Source organism: Candida tropicalis (assembly GCF_000006335.3).
Source record: "Candida tropicalis MYA-3404 genomic scaffold supercont3.1, whole genome shotgun sequence".
In the NCBI taxonomy this organism is placed as follows: domain Eukaryota; kingdom Fungi; phylum Ascomycota; class Pichiomycetes; order Serinales; family Debaryomycetaceae; genus Candida; species Candida tropicalis.
Genome location: NW_003020038.1, coordinates 2,348,286 through 2,366,993, shown reverse-complemented (window position 1 = coordinate 2,366,993; position 18,708 = coordinate 2,348,286). Strand labels below are relative to the sequence as shown.

General features: G+C 33.6%; 7 protein-coding genes across 7 annotated transcripts; 2 read left to right on the top strand and 5 right to left on the bottom strand. All coding sequences in view use genetic code 12, as the record gives it.

Moving 5' to 3' along the window:
• Positions 1 to 326: 326 nt before the first annotated feature.
• On the bottom strand, positions 327 to 1,625 carry CTRG_01034 (uncharacterized protein; the record flags this gene model as incomplete). Its single annotated transcript, XM_002546206.1, has 1 exon — positions 327 to 1,625. One exon carries the CDS (start codon positions 1,623 to 1,625, stop codon positions 327 to 329), a length of 1,299 nt encoding a protein of 432 aa, XP_002546252.1.
• A 565-nt stretch (positions 1,626 to 2,190) lies between these two features.
• SWC4 (Swc4p) lies at positions 2,191 to 4,101 on the bottom strand (the record flags this gene model as incomplete). Its single annotated transcript, XM_002546205.1, has 1 exon — positions 2,191 to 4,101. The coding sequence occupies one exon, from the start codon at positions 4,099 to 4,101 to the stop codon at positions 2,191 to 2,193; it is 1,911 nt and encodes a 636-aa protein (XP_002546251.1).
• Positions 4,102 to 4,331: 230 nt separating this feature from the next.
• RTT109 (H3 histone acetyltransferase) lies at positions 4,332 to 5,459 on the top strand (the record flags this gene model as incomplete). Its single annotated transcript, XM_002546204.1, has 1 exon — positions 4,332 to 5,459. The coding sequence occupies one exon, from the start codon at positions 4,332 to 4,334 to the stop codon at positions 5,457 to 5,459; it is 1,128 nt and encodes a 375-aa protein (XP_002546250.1).
• Positions 5,460 to 5,579: 120 nt separating this feature from the next.
• Positions 5,580 to 5,846, bottom strand: CTRG_01031 (uncharacterized protein; the record flags this gene model as incomplete). The annotated part of the gene is made up of 1 exon (XM_002546203.1): positions 5,580 to 5,846. One exon carries the CDS (start codon positions 5,844 to 5,846, stop codon positions 5,580 to 5,582), a length of 267 nt encoding a protein of 88 aa, XP_002546249.1.
• Positions 5,847 to 10,001: 4,155 nt separating this feature from the next.
• CTRG_01030 (uncharacterized protein) lies at positions 10,002 to 14,072 on the top strand (the record flags this gene model as incomplete). Its single annotated transcript, XM_002546202.1, has 1 exon — positions 10,002 to 14,072. The coding sequence occupies one exon, from the start codon at positions 10,002 to 10,004 to the stop codon at positions 14,070 to 14,072; it is 4,071 nt and encodes a 1,356-aa protein (XP_002546248.1).
• Positions 14,073 to 14,683: 611 nt separating this feature from the next.
• Positions 14,684 to 15,412, bottom strand: CTRG_01029 (uncharacterized protein; the record flags this gene model as incomplete). The annotated part of the gene is made up of 1 exon (XM_002546201.1): positions 14,684 to 15,412. The coding sequence occupies one exon, from the start codon at positions 15,410 to 15,412 to the stop codon at positions 14,684 to 14,686; it is 729 nt and encodes a 242-aa protein (XP_002546247.1).
• A 248-nt stretch (positions 15,413 to 15,660) lies between these two features.
• On the bottom strand, positions 15,661 to 17,877 carry CTRG_01028 (uncharacterized protein; the record flags this gene model as incomplete). Its single annotated transcript, XM_002546200.1, has 1 exon — positions 15,661 to 17,877. The coding sequence occupies one exon, from the start codon at positions 17,875 to 17,877 to the stop codon at positions 15,661 to 15,663; it is 2,217 nt and encodes a 738-aa protein (XP_002546246.1).
• Positions 17,878 to 18,708: the final 831 nt, after the last annotated feature.

Sequence of the window (18,708 nt, the reverse complement as noted above, 5' to 3'; positions counted from 1 at the left end):
ATGTATTATAGGAAAATATGGGTATAAAGATTCTGTATTATTGTATTCATGAAGTTGATAATAAATGATATGTCTGGTACAATGATTCACTTAGGAAGAACTAGAAGAGTGATATCAAATACAGAAAAGTGAATTTAAAAAAAAAAAGTAAAAAAAAAAAAAAAAAAATTGTGACGCGCGCGCCTCCCCCCTACACGAACTACAACGCGAAATAACTACCACATGTAGTAAACACAAACATGATAGAAATGCCTATTCTACGTCATTAATTAAACCACTATCTGAATGGAGTCAATAAATAAACAAAATCTTCTATTATAATGTAACTATGCTAAAGACCTACCTTCTTGACTAAGCTCTTCTTCTGAGAACTTAGTAATAACAGTTCCATCTCGATCTGTAAAAGTCAAATAACCTTCCCCAGTTTGGGTATAAAAAGTTGGACGATCATAATACTCCAATTTGCAGTCATTTTTTAAACGGTCAATCAAATCCGGATTACTGGTGAATGCTCTTGAGAACCCAATCAATGTTCTATCGTCATTATTTACATCCTGTATTAAACTGGAATAGTGCATAATTTCACCATTGTCATCCTTGATGATATTATTAGATTTGATTGCTAGGGGATTAGTAACATCAAAATTAGTAGCATAACCACCAGTTCGAACTAATTTACCAGACCAATTTTTAATGAGTTCATTATTACTTTTATTCCCAAACAGCTCCACGTCCCCATTTCCTGAAACTCTTGGTTCCACAATAGAAACATATGCTAATTCATTACCTTGGTTCTTTCTAAGTTCCAATTGTTGCAAAATATATTCTGAAAACTGATAAGCCATACCATTCTCAACAGGGTTTTCATCAGGATAGGTCATCCCATTAATACTATACCATGGTGCAATACGTAATGCAGTCTTTGCACTACCAATTTCAGAATGATTGATAAATTTATCAACAATCTCAAGTAGAAATCTTGCCCTATTAGCAACATTACCTCCGTATTCGTCTGTTCTTTTGTTTGATAAAGGAGATAAGAATTGTTCAATCAAAAATCCAGAAGTACCATGTAATTCAACAAAGTCAAAACCAGCTATATTCAAAGAATTAATGGCAGCTTTGACAAAATCATCTTGTGCTTTATGAATTTGTTCAATTGACATTTCCTGGACAGGGTAATCCAACTCTTGAGCTAATTTTTCGCTAGCTTCATTGGCATAGTTTGCAGATGGTGCTAAAATTGGCAAATTTTTGCTTTTCATAAGTGGGATATTGGCAACTCTACCATTTCCCATAATTTGTATACTAACATAACTATTATTCTCGTGAATTTCATCAACAATTTTCTTCAAAGCAAGACAATGTTTATCATTCCATAATCCACATTTATATGGAATCAAGCCCGTTTCTTCAGATATTAAACACGATTCAAAAATAAGTAAAGAAGAAGGTGTTCTTGATCGTGATTTATAATAGTCAATCATATAGTCAGTAGGATAATTATCTTTTGTTGATCTCTTTCTAGAAGTTGGAGCGTGGACAACTCTATGTTCAAGTTGGACATTACCAATTGTTATTGGTTTAAAAAGATTAGTTAATGATAATGATGTACTAACTGTCATTGTCAAATCAAATGCAAAAACCTAAGATTCTTGAAGTAATGAATGGATATTCGGGAAACAATATATATATATATATATATATGTATGAAGGTAATTCAAAACAAAAAATACAACGACAATTTAGTCTCTATTTATATCCACAATTTGAAATTAAAGATAAAAACGTGGAGATGTATGGCGCTTGAAATATTAATTAGACTTGGAGAACAACACGACCAAGATTTCATAATTCCGATCCGATCCTATGTTTTTCTTTTTTTTTTGCATTTCCGTGTATTCCTTAATGGGACAAATTTTTTTGTCATTTTCGGAAACACCTTTTAAATAAGGCTTTACGGTCCGACTTCCACATCACCAACATTCTGGAAATATGACACACACAAACGTCGGATGGATCCTGATCCGGTTCCATAGTTTGACTACAATAAACTTAGAGGAAACACTTCAAACTCATGCAGATATATTTGTATCGTATCGTAACGAAAATTAGCACTATTGGAAGCTTTTCCAGAAGAAACGTCAAAAAATAAATAATAAAAATGCATCAATAATATACATTGTCAAACTATAGACCTCTTTGGCTTTTAATAAGTTTAATTTCCGATTCCAATTTATCCTTTGCCTTTTTGACATCCAACAATGTCACTACAGATCTAATCAATTCATCATATTTACTCATGGTTTTTCGTGTTGGCATAATAGGTTTCCAATTGTTTCCACCGGCAGTAGGAATATCCATTTCTTCTAAAATCAAATTAACAGACTTTAAAATAGATTGTCTTTGATTTAAACCCGGCAACTTTTGTTGCGATCGCAAGCTTACACCAGGAGTTAACTTTTCAGTGCCATGATAGTATACACCATAGGCTTCTTCTTCTTTTTGTGTTAATCTCTTCATCAATAATTGTTGTATTGCATTTGCTTCTTGTTTGATAGTAGGGTTTGTGTGGTGATTTTGTTTTAATAAACTGGACAAGTATTGTTGCAAATGAGTCTGGAAACTACGATCTCTTTTAATAGAAGACGAAGCAACAAGTGGAATTGGTGGAGGTACAGGATCTTGTGGTTGCTGTTGTGGGTGTTTACTTGCTAATTTCTTCTTTTGGCGATTGTCATATACCAATAAATTATTATAAAGATTTGTAATACCTTGAGACGATTGGTATTGAGATACATTTTGGGTTGATTGTGGTGAATCCAACAATGACAACAAATTAGAACGTTCCATCAACATTTTCTTTGCTGCCAACTCAAATCTTCTTGCTTCAATTACTAACGATTCTTCTTCGGCAATCTCGGCAGGTGTTCTCTTTAATAAGTTTTCGAGATATATCTTTCGTTCCAATTCTCGAGGTTTTGAATATGCTCGAAGGGAATCAATCAAAGCCTGGTTGTTACTCTCTTGGTTCTCTAATATCTTAATGCACATTCTATAAAATTGCTCCTTCAAATCTTCAGCTGTACGATATGGATTTGGAAACCTATCATGGATTACGGGCCACTTTAATTCAAATGCTTGACAAAGCTCGAATAAATGTTTTGTTTCTTGATATGTCCATTGTTGATCTGTATCATCTTCCTCTTCCTCTGGTTTGTTTTTGCCCTCTTCTCCTTTTTCCTTCACGGTATCATCTTTCTTTTCCTTCTCATTGGTGGAATCCGTTTTAGGTCCATCATTTGACTTTTTGTCAATATTGTCTTTGCTTGCTTCAGTTGTTATCTCTTGTTTATTCTTATCAAAATCATCCAGATTCTTTGACTCTTTTTTCTTTTCTTCGTCTACTTTTTCATCTTTTGTTGAATCATCCTTTTTGTTTTCCTCCTTGTTATCTTGTCCATTTTTTTGGTCATCAGTCTTGTTATCTTTGCTCTTTTGGTCTTCCTTCTTTTGCAACTTGCTAAGCTTCTTGTTATTCTTTTCTTCTTGCTTACTTTGAAGTAATTGTTGCTTCTTCTTCTTTTCGTCTAATTCTTTTAATTCTCTCTCCTTTCTTTCTCTGTCTCTTGCTTCTTTTTCTTCTTTCAACTTCTTCTCATATTCTTTTATTTCTTTCATATACTTCTCAAAAGTCTCTTCATCAACAAATTCGGGGATTTCCAATTTGACATTGAATTTTTCAAAAAAATACGGTTTTATTTCTCCTTCTTTCTGTTCTTCTTCTAATAATTCCTTGGACCCTTTTACCCAATGGTTTAATACAATACCTTCTTTTGGTTTGAATTGCATATTTGTCCAGGGTGACGGTTTAAATTTTTTAAATTTCTCTTTATTTGAATTATAATTACTCGAGTTAATATTTATAGGTGGTGTATTTGGACCAACCAAATTGTACAATTCTCTTGCCATGCCTGTTAATTGTTTACCATCCGGTGCGGTGGGAGTTGATCCGGAAGTCTTTTGTTTCTTTCTAACGGGTTGTTGCGATGATTCATCTCGTTGAATGTTTAAAACGTCAAGTATATCATTAGCAGACATGATGTCAAGTTTGATGTCGATGTATAGATTAGATGAACCTGATGAAATGAATAAAGATATGCTATTTCCAATTGATGGTAATTTTTTTTTTTTTCCTTCAGTGAAACTTGGGAAAGATTTTTTTTTTTTTTCTTTTCGCACACGGTTGACGAACGCGAGAACCTCTTGTTGTTGGACTTGTTGTTGTTGTTGTTGTTGTTGATGGACTTGTTGAATTATTCATTCCGGCAATGAACATTGAACAAAGTAGAAGGACTAACATGTCACTCGACTCAATTGTTTTTAAAATTCTACCTCAGGATGGTTTCTATGAAAACTTGTATTTCCAAACCAATCCAGCATATGTGAATTCTCCTATCCATATTTCAAAATCTACATTTAAACCAGATACAGTTAAAATCCGTCACTTTTATTCATTGTTGCATGAAAATGTCATCATATTGGGACTTGAAGTCTTTGTGTACTTACAGATCTATGAAGATCACATCAATAAACTTGTTTATGTATCCAAATGTGACACCACTGGTTTGAAAAAAATATCATTTAAAATTAATGAAATATTGGAACCAGTATTGAAATTCATGATTGATTATAATGATTATAGAATTAGACCCAAAAAGGAAAAATCAATTACTCCACGGGAAAATCCAAGCCCATACTTCAGATTGAAGAAATTATGTTCACAATTACCAGAAGCTTATTCATCGTTGAAATATTACAATGACCTTCCTCCAAGACATCTTGATATCGAGTATCGAAATTTACCACCTTTACGTACCACCAAACTTTACATATTCACCCGACCAGCTAAAGAATATTTATTTCCAAATTCATCATTAAACTCTGGGAAACATTTAATTTCTGGTTCAGCTTTGCTTAATTGGTGGATGAAAATAGTTGATAAAATAACTATAGGATGGGAGAGAAGATTGCTTGTCCCCGGATTAGATTCAAGAACGTTCGTTAGGAAATTTGAAAATTGGCAAGACGGACATATTTTTGAAGAAACAGAAGAAGAAAAAAGTGCAGTTAATTCCATACCTATTTTTCCTGATGATCCCAAGGGACGATTTATGGAACAATTGGTAGTTGAAAATAGAATTTCCAAAATGCTGATCAGTAGGTTTATGATGGAGTTGGCTTATAGACAAGAGTTTTTGGGAGATACAGTTGGTATCATTGGATGTACCTGCAATGAGTCGCTGGATATACAAACTGATGCTGAAGGTACTAAAGCAGTGAAATTAATCACAATCAGAGAATACAAGGAATTCATTAACGAAATAAAGCTGATTGATTTTTCCAATAGTGATGAAGTGATAAATTTCGTTACTCAATACAAAAGTTCCGTAATATAGTCTAAAACGGCCGTGAATGTATATTTAATGCAATTAATTAAGAATAAATAGGTTGAACTTTGTTTTTTTTTTTTTGTACAATATTAAAATAAATTTCGTGCTTTCGAAGAATAAACAAAATTATAGTTGACCGCCTTGTGAAATCCATTCCTCAGGAGTAAAACTTTTCTGAGTGAATGCATGTATACTCGCTATTTCTTGTTTCAATTGAGTGTTGACTAATCTATGTCTTGCCAATTTGTTTTTACCTTGAAATACAGGTGATACAATTATGACAGCAAATGCTTGCCCACAGCCACCAGACATATCTTCAACTTGAACCAAGTTTGCCTGTAATCTTGCTGCAATTATATCTCTAAGTGAATCTGATGTTAACGGGTTAGACATATTGTGGTATTCAAAGTGTACAATAATTGATGGGAGTATAGGTTTGTCCTAATTGAATTGATGGTTGAGATTAGAAAAAAAAAAAAAGAAAAAAGAAAAATTTTCTTCTTCTACTCCTTTTCGTATCATGGCTTGTTTTGGTGGTAGATCATTTTCTGATATTGGTATCAAAAGATTGTTTTTTCCAAGAAGAACAAGCAAATGGGAATAAAACTATTTGATTTATATTAACTAATGGGATTGAGATATCTATTCATCGAATTAAATATGGTCAATATAAACCAACCAACAAGACTCGAATAATTGTTTATACAAAAGAAAGTTTTTGGGCGATATACACTACCACTGTTGCTAAAGTACACCCAAATGGCAAAATACCAAATTCACTACTTTCTACTCTTTAGAGTTACTTCACGTTAGTATACACGTGATATCCTATCAATGGATGAAGTATGCATGCATTACATGTAAATAAATGTTTATCCAGTGTATTAAGGAAAGAAGAACTTGATACTTTTTTCGCCAAAATCATTTGTACCTCTTTCTAAATAATACAAAATTAAGTTTCACAGGCTAAGCAGTAAACTTAACGTAGACCATTATAACAAGGAACATTTCTGCTTTATGTTACAAGTGAAGCATATTTGATTTTCTGAAATTTTGGCTCTTGAATCTAGATTTGTAATACAAATGGTAGTTTTAAATGTGTGTTTCTCCTAAAGATATTGTTTTCACTTTCATTTTGGTGCAAATTTATGTTGAAAAAAAAAACTATTTTTGCAACATTTACCCCATATAATAACAAAACAGTAGGGGTTATTATTCTACACAACATCATGGTATACATTGCAATTTTAATCCATATAAGTTACTCTAGTTTTTTTTTTTTTTTTTTTTAAAAAAAAAAAAACATTGCAGCTGAAAGTATTTTAACTTTACAGAATTGAATTACGCTATTTCTATGAAACATTCAAACTGACAAATATATCCTCAATTTACAGAATTACAAATGTCAATGTAAATCTAGAAGGTTTTTCATTCCCAAGAGATTACTTCTAGACGTACCCCGATATATCATACTTGTGCATTAATTGTTGAAAGCGTGAGACTAAATCAAAAATGGACAGGCTTATTTGCAAGTTGTCATTTTCCTTTCATCTAGCGTATTAAAGAAGCCAACAATTTTGGTCTTTGTCCACCAATACAGTTCACAATAGGTAACCAAATAAAAAATTTGTGTGTTTTATATTAGTATGAGCAAATTAGGAAGGTTCGTTTAACTATAAATTATCGGTTGATATGAATAATTTCAACATGTTTTAAATAAGCCAATAACTTCTCACACTAGGAAATAAATTTGCTGCAACAGTATTAATTTCAACTTATACAAACGAAAACTATAACCAATGCCTACAGAAAACTGCAAAATAATTATACATTTGACGAAAATTAAAATAAAACCTACATAATCTTGTAATTGAATGAACACTAATAATTATTAAGTAAAAAAAAAAAGATCATAAATTGAAATAATAATATTCAGAAAAACTTGAAGTCTTTGTGGTGGTTTTTCTTTTTTGCAATATTATTTTACCAGAATCATCCAACGGGCAAAATCGGACGGTAGCTTTAAACACAAGTTGTTATTCCTTCATTCTTCTACAAATTTCAATACTATAACTACAAGCATCAATACTATTAATTAAAATAACTATTTAGGAATTGTCTTGTATTCTTTGTTGAATAAATAAAGCCATTCATGAAATACAATGTCAAGGATCATGATCTGCTTGAACTGTTATTACATTCTAGGAACGTTATTAGAATGAACTAAAATATTAATTTAACAAAAAAGAAAATACTCGAAGTACCAAGATTAATAAAATTGCTTATCCCTTTACTCTGACTCAAAGGTCTAACAGTGATTAAATGAAAAAGAAAAATATTCTTGTATGTCTATAGCTATATAGGACCTCAAGATATAATATGACCAACAATTTCTTGTCAACGATTTCATTTCAAGAACCTAATTAGGAATTAATTTACGCTATACCCAAGAGGGTAGTATTACAATACTTCAACCTGCTTCTTTGAATTTTGATTAAAAACGGAACAAAAATGTCCATAACTTCAAGTACGATCTTAAATTGTTCGGCAAATACCAAAACAAATTGCACTTTATCACTTTAATAATGTGGAAACAATATTGTTTAATTTCTTGGATAGTATTGAAAAAAAACATCAATATATACATATCTGTATATATATATTTTCTTAGTTGACATCACCATGACTTATGAAAGCATTTTCTAACGAATATAATTTACAATTCACTTTGTTACAAATCATATCAACTTCATTGGCTCTTTAATTTTGTCTTACAATATGAAACTCAAGAGATAGAAAATTAGGTGGGAATAATATCAATTCAAGAAACGATAAAATAAAATATACCATGTAAAAATTCAATAAATCATACAATTTTTTTTTATTTCTAAGATTTTCACCAATATTTGATATTTTATTAACCCTTAGTCCTTTCTTTTGTAATTTTTCTTTCAAAACTTGCGTTTTTCTGCATGTTCATGCAAAAGGGTCTTCTGGCAGTTCTCCAGTTTGGACTTATTGATGGTAATTCAAAAGGAAAGAATAATCACCACTTTAGCAAGGCAGGAATCCTTATTAGCTTCGATTAAGTAAAGACAAAAACAAATAAGCATCATTATCATTTTATTATTTATTAATATAGTTTATTTGAACTTTGATAATCAAAAAAAAAAAAATGTTTCTCTACCGAAACCACCAATTAACTAGACGCCATTAGATTAGACACTGAGTCCATATAATAAATCAAAATACTGCATACCAATTTTCATTCAACAAATAAAACAAGGTAACCTTTGTTGAAATTTAAGCTACAATCATCGTTGTACCTATGTAATTTTGTATGCTTGATTTCATAGAGTTATGTACTTTGGCTATCGCAATGGTGTCATTGTGCATTTGAGCGAGGGAAGTATCTTTCAATTCGTCAGAAGTGACAACGCCACTATAAGATAAAAAATCGCAAAGAGCAATAACAACAGCAAAGTTCTCCTAACTAAAAAAAAGCTATTTGTTGTTACTCTTATTATCCTTTTAAACTGTAACATGAATTATACTAAATTTTACTCCAAACACAAAAAAAAAGATACAAATCCATGATGTAATATCTGCAAGGAAAGACAGAAAAGGTAGTGTATATACCGATATATTATTATCAACAAAAATCAACCAACAAAAAAAAAAAAATTAAACATATAGGTAATGAATGAATAAAATAAAATGATGCTTTTTTTTAATCCAATAGAGAACCATATTCTCCACGTTTTTAAAGAAAAATTTTTTGGCTACTAATCTATGTACTTGATAATGATATACATTCCATAAACCTATTTTACAAGTTATACGTGTTGTCTAATATATTATTCCTTTAATTTGCACATTGTTTGAGGATGTATAAAAATCCAATTCTCAGCCCTATTTAATGCAGATGTCTGAATGAGTCGAATTTTAAAAATATATTGCAGAACATTGCTAAAAAAGGTCTACTAATTTGTATCCCCCGATTTCAGGATGTTTTGTTTTAATCAAGAAATTTTAATGGTCAGGCGGGCGTGTCTTGGTTGAATCTATTATCTATTTTTATCCCATATTATTATCAATGGTGAAAAATCAAAAGAAACCCTTTATAATTTTCAAGCAAAACCAATTATTATATTTCAAGTGTATTAGTGTTGTTCAGGAAAGAATAATAAGTTCAACAATCTGAGTAATTCCGTCAAGAAATAAGTAACTAAAAAGGAGAAGAAGAAAAAAAAAGAAAAACGTCTATTCATGGCATTCTATGATAGCGTTAACCTTCGTCTATTCATTCACCTGTTAATCTGAGTTATAATTTACTTTATTTGGAAGTTTGCTGAGCAAAAGAAATGGTTTAATAAATAAGTAAAAGAAAAATAACACTTAAAAAGAAATAGAACAGGACGAGCTTACTATATTTAAAGATATATAAGGGAAGACTATTCTTCGTGTTTGTTTGTAAATTTCTTTTTGATTGTGGTATTTATTGTCATACCTTAGATCCCTTATTTTTGAAAATTACCAACTGAATCAATGTTCGTTTTTAGATTATATTTACTACTATTAGTATTTCTTTCTGAAGTAACTCCAAAAGAACTATCTGATGTCTTCACCAGTTTTAATTCATTGACGTTTACAGATGCTGGATATGGATATAGAGGTCCATCGAATCCAACATGGCATGCTAAATTAAGTTGGAATTTAAATGGTGCGTATGCTCGACCTGGTGATACTTTTGGTTTAGTTTTACCACATGTATTTAAGTTTGTCACTGCTCAATCGTATTTTACTTTATCTGCAGGGGGTGTGACATATGCAATCTGTGATTTCCAACCAGGTGAGTTATTCACAACATTTTCCTCGATCAAATGTACTGTTAGTGAGAAATTGAACCCAAACATTGAAGCTTTTGGTACAATTACTTTCCCGTTTGCTTTTGGTGTTGGTGGTTCAGGATCAGATACAGACTTAGTAAATTCTAATAGTTTCACCACTGGTGAGAATAGAGTCACTTTCAAGCATGGTTCGAAAGATCTTTGTATTGATGTTGATTTTCAAGGAAGTCCTGCCAAGACGACGGATTTACTTAGTTATGGTAGAATTATTCCTTCACTAAGAAAAATATCACATCTATTAACTAGTGCTGATAGTCCAAATGGTTATAAAAGTGGCAAATTAGGACTCGCGTCATCTGACGCAGGCCTCGGCATTGATTGTGATTCTGTTCATGTTGGTATTACCAATATGTTGAATCCTTGGAATCAACCAATGAATGCAGAATCGTTTTCTTATACTACACAATGTTCTGAAGAAGAAATTATGATAACTTTCAATGAAGTTCCAGAAGGGTATCGCCCATTTTTTGATGTTTTGTTTTCTCATACTGCCAGTGATATTTTTACCATGTTGTACACAAATGAATATGTTGGGGCTGATGGGGTTACATATGATGCTTCGATGAAAAAAGCTTGGAAATCCTATCAAGATAGTCTTCCACTGGGTGATGGCGCCATTATTATTGTTACTACTAGAACCGGCACTCAGTCAACCACTGCCGTTAGTACTTTGCCATATGATCCGGAAATAGACCTTACAAAAACCATTGAAGTACTCGTGCCTATACCTACTACTACTACAACCACATCTTACCTTGGTGTATCTACATATTATTCCACCATTACGGCAACAATTGGAGCCACAGCTACAGTAATTGTTGATGAACCATATCATACCACAACTACTATCACTACATGTTGGGATGATAAAGGAGCGACCACATTTACACAAATAGCTGAATCTCACTCCGTAGACACTATCTATATCAAAACTCAACACCAAAATCCTACATTTACGACGACATTATTTGAAGATGTGCCAAAATTAACTACAGTGACAAGGAAACAACCATGTGGCGGAATTGATACTTTGAGTATCCTTTACCCCAATAATCCATTTACCACGTATACCACAATCAAAGCTGATGCCGTTGTGCCTACTACATATACTGAGACCGATACTCACGGCGGTACTGACACAGTGGTCGTTGTCTACCCACCCAATCCTACCATCACCACTACTGGTTTTGACACTGTTGAAGAGTTGACTACCACCACCCAGACCGATACTCACGGCGGTACTGACACTGTGGTCGTTGTCTACCCACCCAATCCTACCATCACCACTACTGGTTTTGACACTGTTGAAGAGTTGACTACCACCACCCAGACTGATACTCATGGCGGTACTGACACAGTGGTCGTTGTCTACCCACCCAATCCTACCATCACCACTACTGGTTTTGACACTGTTGAAGAGTTGACTACCACCACCCAGACCGATACTCACGGTGGTACTGACACTGTGGTGATCATCTTCCCCCACAATCCATTTACCACATATACCACAATCAAGGCTGATGCCGTTGTGCCTACTACATATACTGAGACTGATACTCACGGCGGTACTGACACAGTGGTCGTTGTCTACCCACCCAATCCTACCATCACCACTACTGGTTTTGACACTGTTGAAGAGTTGACTACCACCACCCAGACTGATACTCACGGCGGTACTGACACAGTGGTCGTTGTCTACCCACCCAATCCTACCATCACCACTACTGGTTTTGACACTGTTGAAGAGTTGACTACCACCACCCAGACCGATACTCACGGCGGTACTGACACTGTGATCGTTGTCTACCCACCCAATCCATTGACTACTAGAACTGAGATAGATTCCAATCTTTTTGAACCTACAACATACACTGAAACTGATACGCATGGTGGAACTGATACAGTTGTGGAAGTTTTAATTTCGCTTTCTCAGAGTAATGGTATTGGTCATGATATTCTGATGAGAACGGTTACCTATAGTACCAGTCTTCAAGGAGGTTCTTTGGTTGTTTCCGATCATTTGTCAAGTGAAACCACTGAAAGCGAAGTCGATGGTTCTCAATCAACTGATCCTGGCGATGATGAATTCATTACAAATGATATTACAGAAGCTACATATAGCACCAATGTTGATGAGGTGAATGAGTCTTTGGTATCAGATTTCAGCAATGAACTGACTGACTTTTACACTACTGCTGAAGGTATAATTTTCACTTCTGGGGGTATTATGGAAGATGAATTGTTCCCAAGTGATAGCGTAAGCTCGGAATTGTTGCCGTTATCTAGTGGTATCCATAATCTGACACAATTGGACAGCACTTTAATTACTGATGAGGTATTAACGACTTTGACGGATGTTGAGACATCCCTGCTTGATTTGCTGTCTGATTTGCTGGATGATATACTAGATAGTACTTCCGATGACATTGAGTACAATAGTAAAGAAAGTGTTGTCAGCAGTTATAGTGAGTCCACTGAGATTAGTGTCATCATTCTACATACCAGTTCTATTGCAGCCGCGGATCCAATTACACTGTCTGATAATGTCAGTGGCTCAACAGCAATAGATTATGAACTCCAGACAACCAATATTACTAATAGTGATGATGTTTCAACTGTTGTACCTGGTATTGATATTTCTGAATCCGTTACTTCATCAGATGACGTTAGCGTTGATAATTATGAATCTGCTAGTTCATCAAGTGCCCTTGAACAAATTACACAATCTAGTGAATACATTTTAACAACTAGTACATTTAGTACGATGACTCCTAAATATGAAAATATCACATACCCTGGTTCTTTGGCTGCGCCTGGTCCAATCTACAGTGATGGGGCACTTGTCGGTGCTTCTACTGAAGTTGATGGTTTTATATCTTCAATTAGCTTTATCAATGAGGAGAGCTTATCAACATCTGGTATTGGTACCACTGAATCTTATAGTTTTGATTCACTGACATTTAGCTATCATCCTACATCCGTTGCCATTACTATTCCGGCAGATGAAACAGTTACTGTCATTGAGTGTTCTTCTGATTGCACATTATCAATTTCTGGAGGGTCTATAAATGAAGATGGTAATGAAACTGATGTAATCGTTGTATGTACTACATGTGGTTCTTCATATTTAACTGATGAAATCATAGAAATGGTTACAGAATGTACCTCAAGTTGTTCATTGACTAGTTCTAGTCAAAGTATTGTCAGTAAGATGGGAGTTATCCAGAGTTCATTGAGTGATTGTGGTGCAATTTCATGTGGAAAAAACCACGATGTTGGATTAAGTCACACTACTAGAGTCAATGGAATAGCAACTGATAAACCGGAAGTCGAAGACAATGATGGACATACTACACTTATTCATTCCAATCCTGAAATCAATGATCAACATGATGAAATTGAAAAAGGTAATGATGTCAATCAAAATCATAATATCGGTCAAGATGATGGGCTTAACCAAAGTGAAGAAGTTGATCATGTAGATTATGTTTCAGTTACTGTGAAACCATATAGTGACTCAACACTTTCTACAGCCATATTAGATTATGGGCAGAAATATTCAATTTTGAGCAAAGGATCATTTGAATCGAATTCATTGTCTCACACAACTGGGCCTACTAATATTTCCAATTATGAAGGTTCTGCTTCGTATTTTAAAATGTCGTGCCTTTTGGTGTATATTTATTCTTTCTTAAGTATTCTTATTTAGGTTACTCAGAATTATCTTCAAGTTTGTTTTCAATTTATTAAAAAAAGTAAAAAAAGTACATATTAAACTAGATTAAAATATATAAAATATATAAAATATATAAATTATATGTTATAGTTATAGTCATAAGATAAGTTTCGAAGTCATCAATGGAATTGAATCTATCAGTTTGTATCAGACACATATTTGTTATCTGACAGAATATCATTTTGTTAATCACTTGTATTTTAGTGATTCCATAATTGCTTGAAATAAAGGTTAAATAAACAATCATATCATTATTATTACAGTACATGCTTATGCACTATTATGAAATATATAGGACCATTGATGGATTCTTTGAGGTTCATGACACCTGCCACAATATACACAATAATTTCTTACTATATAGAAAAACGGATAGATATTTATGATTACAGTGTGCCACTAGTATGGTGCTTTAATAGATTATCTATATGCGTATCCGACTTCTTTTACCTAAATACATCTTGCTTTAAAATCTCAGAATCATAATACTTATTCTGGTTCATGAATCCCTCTTAACCTTTACTTTACTCAAAAAAAAAGAGATATAATAATAATACAGTATCTATTAAAGCAAATGGTTAATTCTAGAATACAAAAGACAAAATAGAGAATAACCCAATCATCCATGATGAAACTGTAATAAAGGACGCAGAACCTTCATATCCTGTAACAATTTCTGGAACTGAGCTTGGAGAAGAAGATGGCTTGGAAATTTGGGGAATTAATGTGGAACTCCATGGAACAACGGTTCCATTATTATATCCAGTCGTAAATATGATAGTTGAAGTATGATCACTAACTGATATCTCAGTAGTAAATTCACTTTCACTTTTAGCAATTGATTCACTTGATTCATTTGATTCGCTTGAACTTTGAATTGGACCATTTGTGGTAGCTTCATCTGAACTTGGTGTTGGGACTGGAGTTGGAACACTTGCCAATGTAGTAGAAGAGACTGTCAGTGACACATTGATATGGATTGAAGATTCCAATTCACTGGATGCAGTTTCAACAGAAGCAGAAGAAGAAATACCGTTTTCATATCTTGATTTAGTGGTAATTGAGACAGCAGTAACAGCACTCAGAGACAAAACAAAACTTTCGTTTGCACCAGAACTTTGTGGAATAGAAGATTCGGAAATGTTTTGGGTTTCTTCCGTTGATTCAGAACCAACAGGTAAAACAGAAGCAGATACATCGGCCCCAGAGCTCTCAATAGCAGGTGAAGAAATGGTAGCTTCGGTATTGATACTGGCTGATGATGTTGATTCTTCAATGGTAGCAGCAGATAATGACGACATTAAAGATGTCATTGTGACATCCTCATAATATGATTTATTTTGAGTACTTGTTGAACATGGAACACTTGTGAAATCTGTGGTTTTACTTGTTCTAGTAGTAGAATAATCATTTGGTGCAGAATATGATGATTTGGTTTCAGCATCAGTTACTGTTAAACTAGATGAAAAGTCACTCGATGTTGAAAATTCAATACTGGATGGTGACTCACTAAACTTAGAGGATTCAACAGCAGATGATGACTTAACAAATGTAAAGGATTTCACTGAAGTTGAGCATGGAACCACAACTGTGTCCGTAGTGTCAGAGCTAACAGTAATAGTGTACTGCTCAGAATTGGAAGACGACTGGACAATAGTAGTATTGTAATAATGAAAAGAACTACTGACAGGTATAACAGGAACTTCTGAACTAATAGGGATTTCAATAATGACACTGTCGGTGAGACCAGGAGCAAAGGTTTCCGTAATGGTGGTAATGTATGAGTGACATCTTCGTATTCAGTGGTGGTGACAGTTGGGTTGATTGGTTCAATGACGTGAACAGTATCGGTACCACCGTGAGTAGCAGTTTCAGTGTAGGTAGTAGCAGCTGAAACGTCTTCGTATTCAGTGGTGGTGACAGTTGGGTTGATTGGTTCAATGACGTGAACAGTATCGGTACCACCGTGAGTAGCAGTTTCAGTGTAGGTAGTAGCAGCTGAAACGTCTTCGTATTCAGTGGTGGTGACAGTTGGGTTGATTGGTTCAATGACGTGAACAGTGTCAGTACCACCGTGAGTAGCAGTTTCAGTGTAGGTAGTAGCAGCTGAAACGTCTTCGTATTCAGTGGTGGTGACAGTTGGGTTGATTGGTTCAATGACGTGAACAGTATCAGTACCACCGTGAGTAGCAGTTTCAGTGTAGGTAGTAGCAGCTGAAACATCTTCGTATTCAGTGGTGGTGACAGTTGGGTTGATTGGTTCAATGACGTGAACAGTGTCAGTACCACCGTGAGTAGCAGTTTCAGTGTAGGTAGTAGCAGCTGAAACATCTTCGTATTCAGTGGTGGTGACAGTTGGGTTGATTGGTTCAATGACGTGAACAGTATCAGTACCACCGTGACTAGCAGTTTCAATATAAGTAGTAGCAGCAGAAACAGAACCATATTCAGTGGTGGTGACTGTTGGATTTGGAACCGGGGTTTCAACATATACAGTGTCTACTGAATCAGTTGAAGCAGTAACAGTATATGATGTGGTTCCTTCACCAGTCCAAGATGTGTAAACGGTGGTTGTGATATGATATGGTTCGTCAACAATAACGGTAGCAGTTCCACCAATTGGAGCAGAAATGGTGGTATAAGAAGTAGTTACGCCAACATATGATTCAGTTACTGTTGTGGTTGGAATAGGAACAAGAACTTCAATTGTTTTGGTTTTATCATTGTTTGAATCAAATGGTAAAGTTGTGACGCCAGTAGTTGATTCAAGATAAGTACTAGTTGTAACAAAAACAACAGCACCATCACTATCAGCAAGACCATTTTTATATGGAGCCCAATTTTTAGTAATAGATTTATCATGATAATCACCGGTAGCACATGTGTACTTGGAAATGTAACTAATAGTAAAAGTATAATCAGTAGCAGCATTAATCAATGAATCCAAAAATGGTCTATAACCAGTTGGAACGTTTTTAAAAGAAATTGAAAATCCATTGGAATCACATTTCTTAGTGTAGGTGAAACCATTAGAGTTTGTTGGATTATTCCATGCATTTAATTTATCAGTAATACCAATGTGAATATTTTCACAATTAATAGTAACTGAATTGTCTCTTGCATAGATTCCTAATTCACCACTGGCATAACCATTTGGACAATCTGGAGCAACAACAAGATGGGACAATTGACCAAGTGATGGAATAACTCTGGCATTAGTGATTAAACCAGATTGTGAATCTTTAGTTTGTTCAAAATTTGTTTGAATTGAAAGTTCATTATCACCATCTTTAAATGTAACAGTATTGGAGCCAGTAGTGAAACAAGTTGAATCAGTTAAATCAACATCCGAACCAGAACCACCAATATTGAAAGAAAATGGAATACTGACCGTACCAAAAGCTTGAGTTGAGGAAGTCAATGCATCGCTAACAATACAACTAACAGTTGAAAAAGTGGTAAATTCTTCACCCGAATGAAATGTACAAGTAGCATAAGTAATACCATTAGCAGCCAAATCAATAGAAGGTTGAGTAGTAACAAATTTAAAAACACAAGGCATTGTTAAAGTAAAAGTATCACCTGGGTTAACTTTTTTACCTTCTAAAGACCAACTTAATTTAGCTTGCCAAGCTGGATTAGCAGGACCACGATAACCATAATTACCGGCATCTGACCAAGTTAATGAATTAAAACTGGTGAATATTCCCGATACTTCCTTAGGAGTCACTTGATTAATCAAGGACAAGAATAATAAAACTAATCCCAAAAACTTCATAATGGAGATTGATTATTCAAAATTGTGGAGAAATTAATCATAGAATCTCTAATAATTATTGGATATCGGTTCTTATTTATATACTGCTAATTTTGCAATATCATCAATACATTCCTGGAAATTATACAATACGCTTGGAATTTTCAATCGTGGATCGGGGGTAATTTCGAGGTTAGTTTAGCCCTCAACCAATTTGAACGAGTCTTACACAAATTCATGGTTTTTCTTTAGGTAAATAATTTTAGGAACCAGAGGATTTATTGACGAAATTTTAATGCCTAATGGTTATGGTATTTTTTTCAAGAATTGACGAATATTTAGCTCGTAATTGGATTTGTATTCTTATTTTGTGTGTAGAAATGTAAAACTAAAACTAAAACCAAAAATAGTATCATCTTAAATTGTGACAAACAAAAAAAAGGGTTCTTCCATTCATCTTGATGTTGATTATTTTTAATTCTCTTTAAATAAACAGAAAGGCTCTCCTTTGAGTTTCATTTAATTTCGCTAATCCGATGGATCAGTACAAGTCATCATTGATTCGAAAATTATACAATCTGGTGACGGGTATACATACCAACACAACTATCAAGTTTGGTAAACAATGTGAAAAAGAGAATCAAACGTGTAAATCATTAATTATTATAATAAAGAATGAATGAATAATAAAAAGAAAAAAATTTATCTGCAAAATCTAAATATCAATTCCCAAAAATAAAAAAAAAAAAACATAAACATTTTCATTGATTCTGGAATAACCAACTAAAAAGTTAATAAAATTCTCGTATAATACAAGTAATGTTATGTAGTAGTTAATTGGCTCTGATTTCT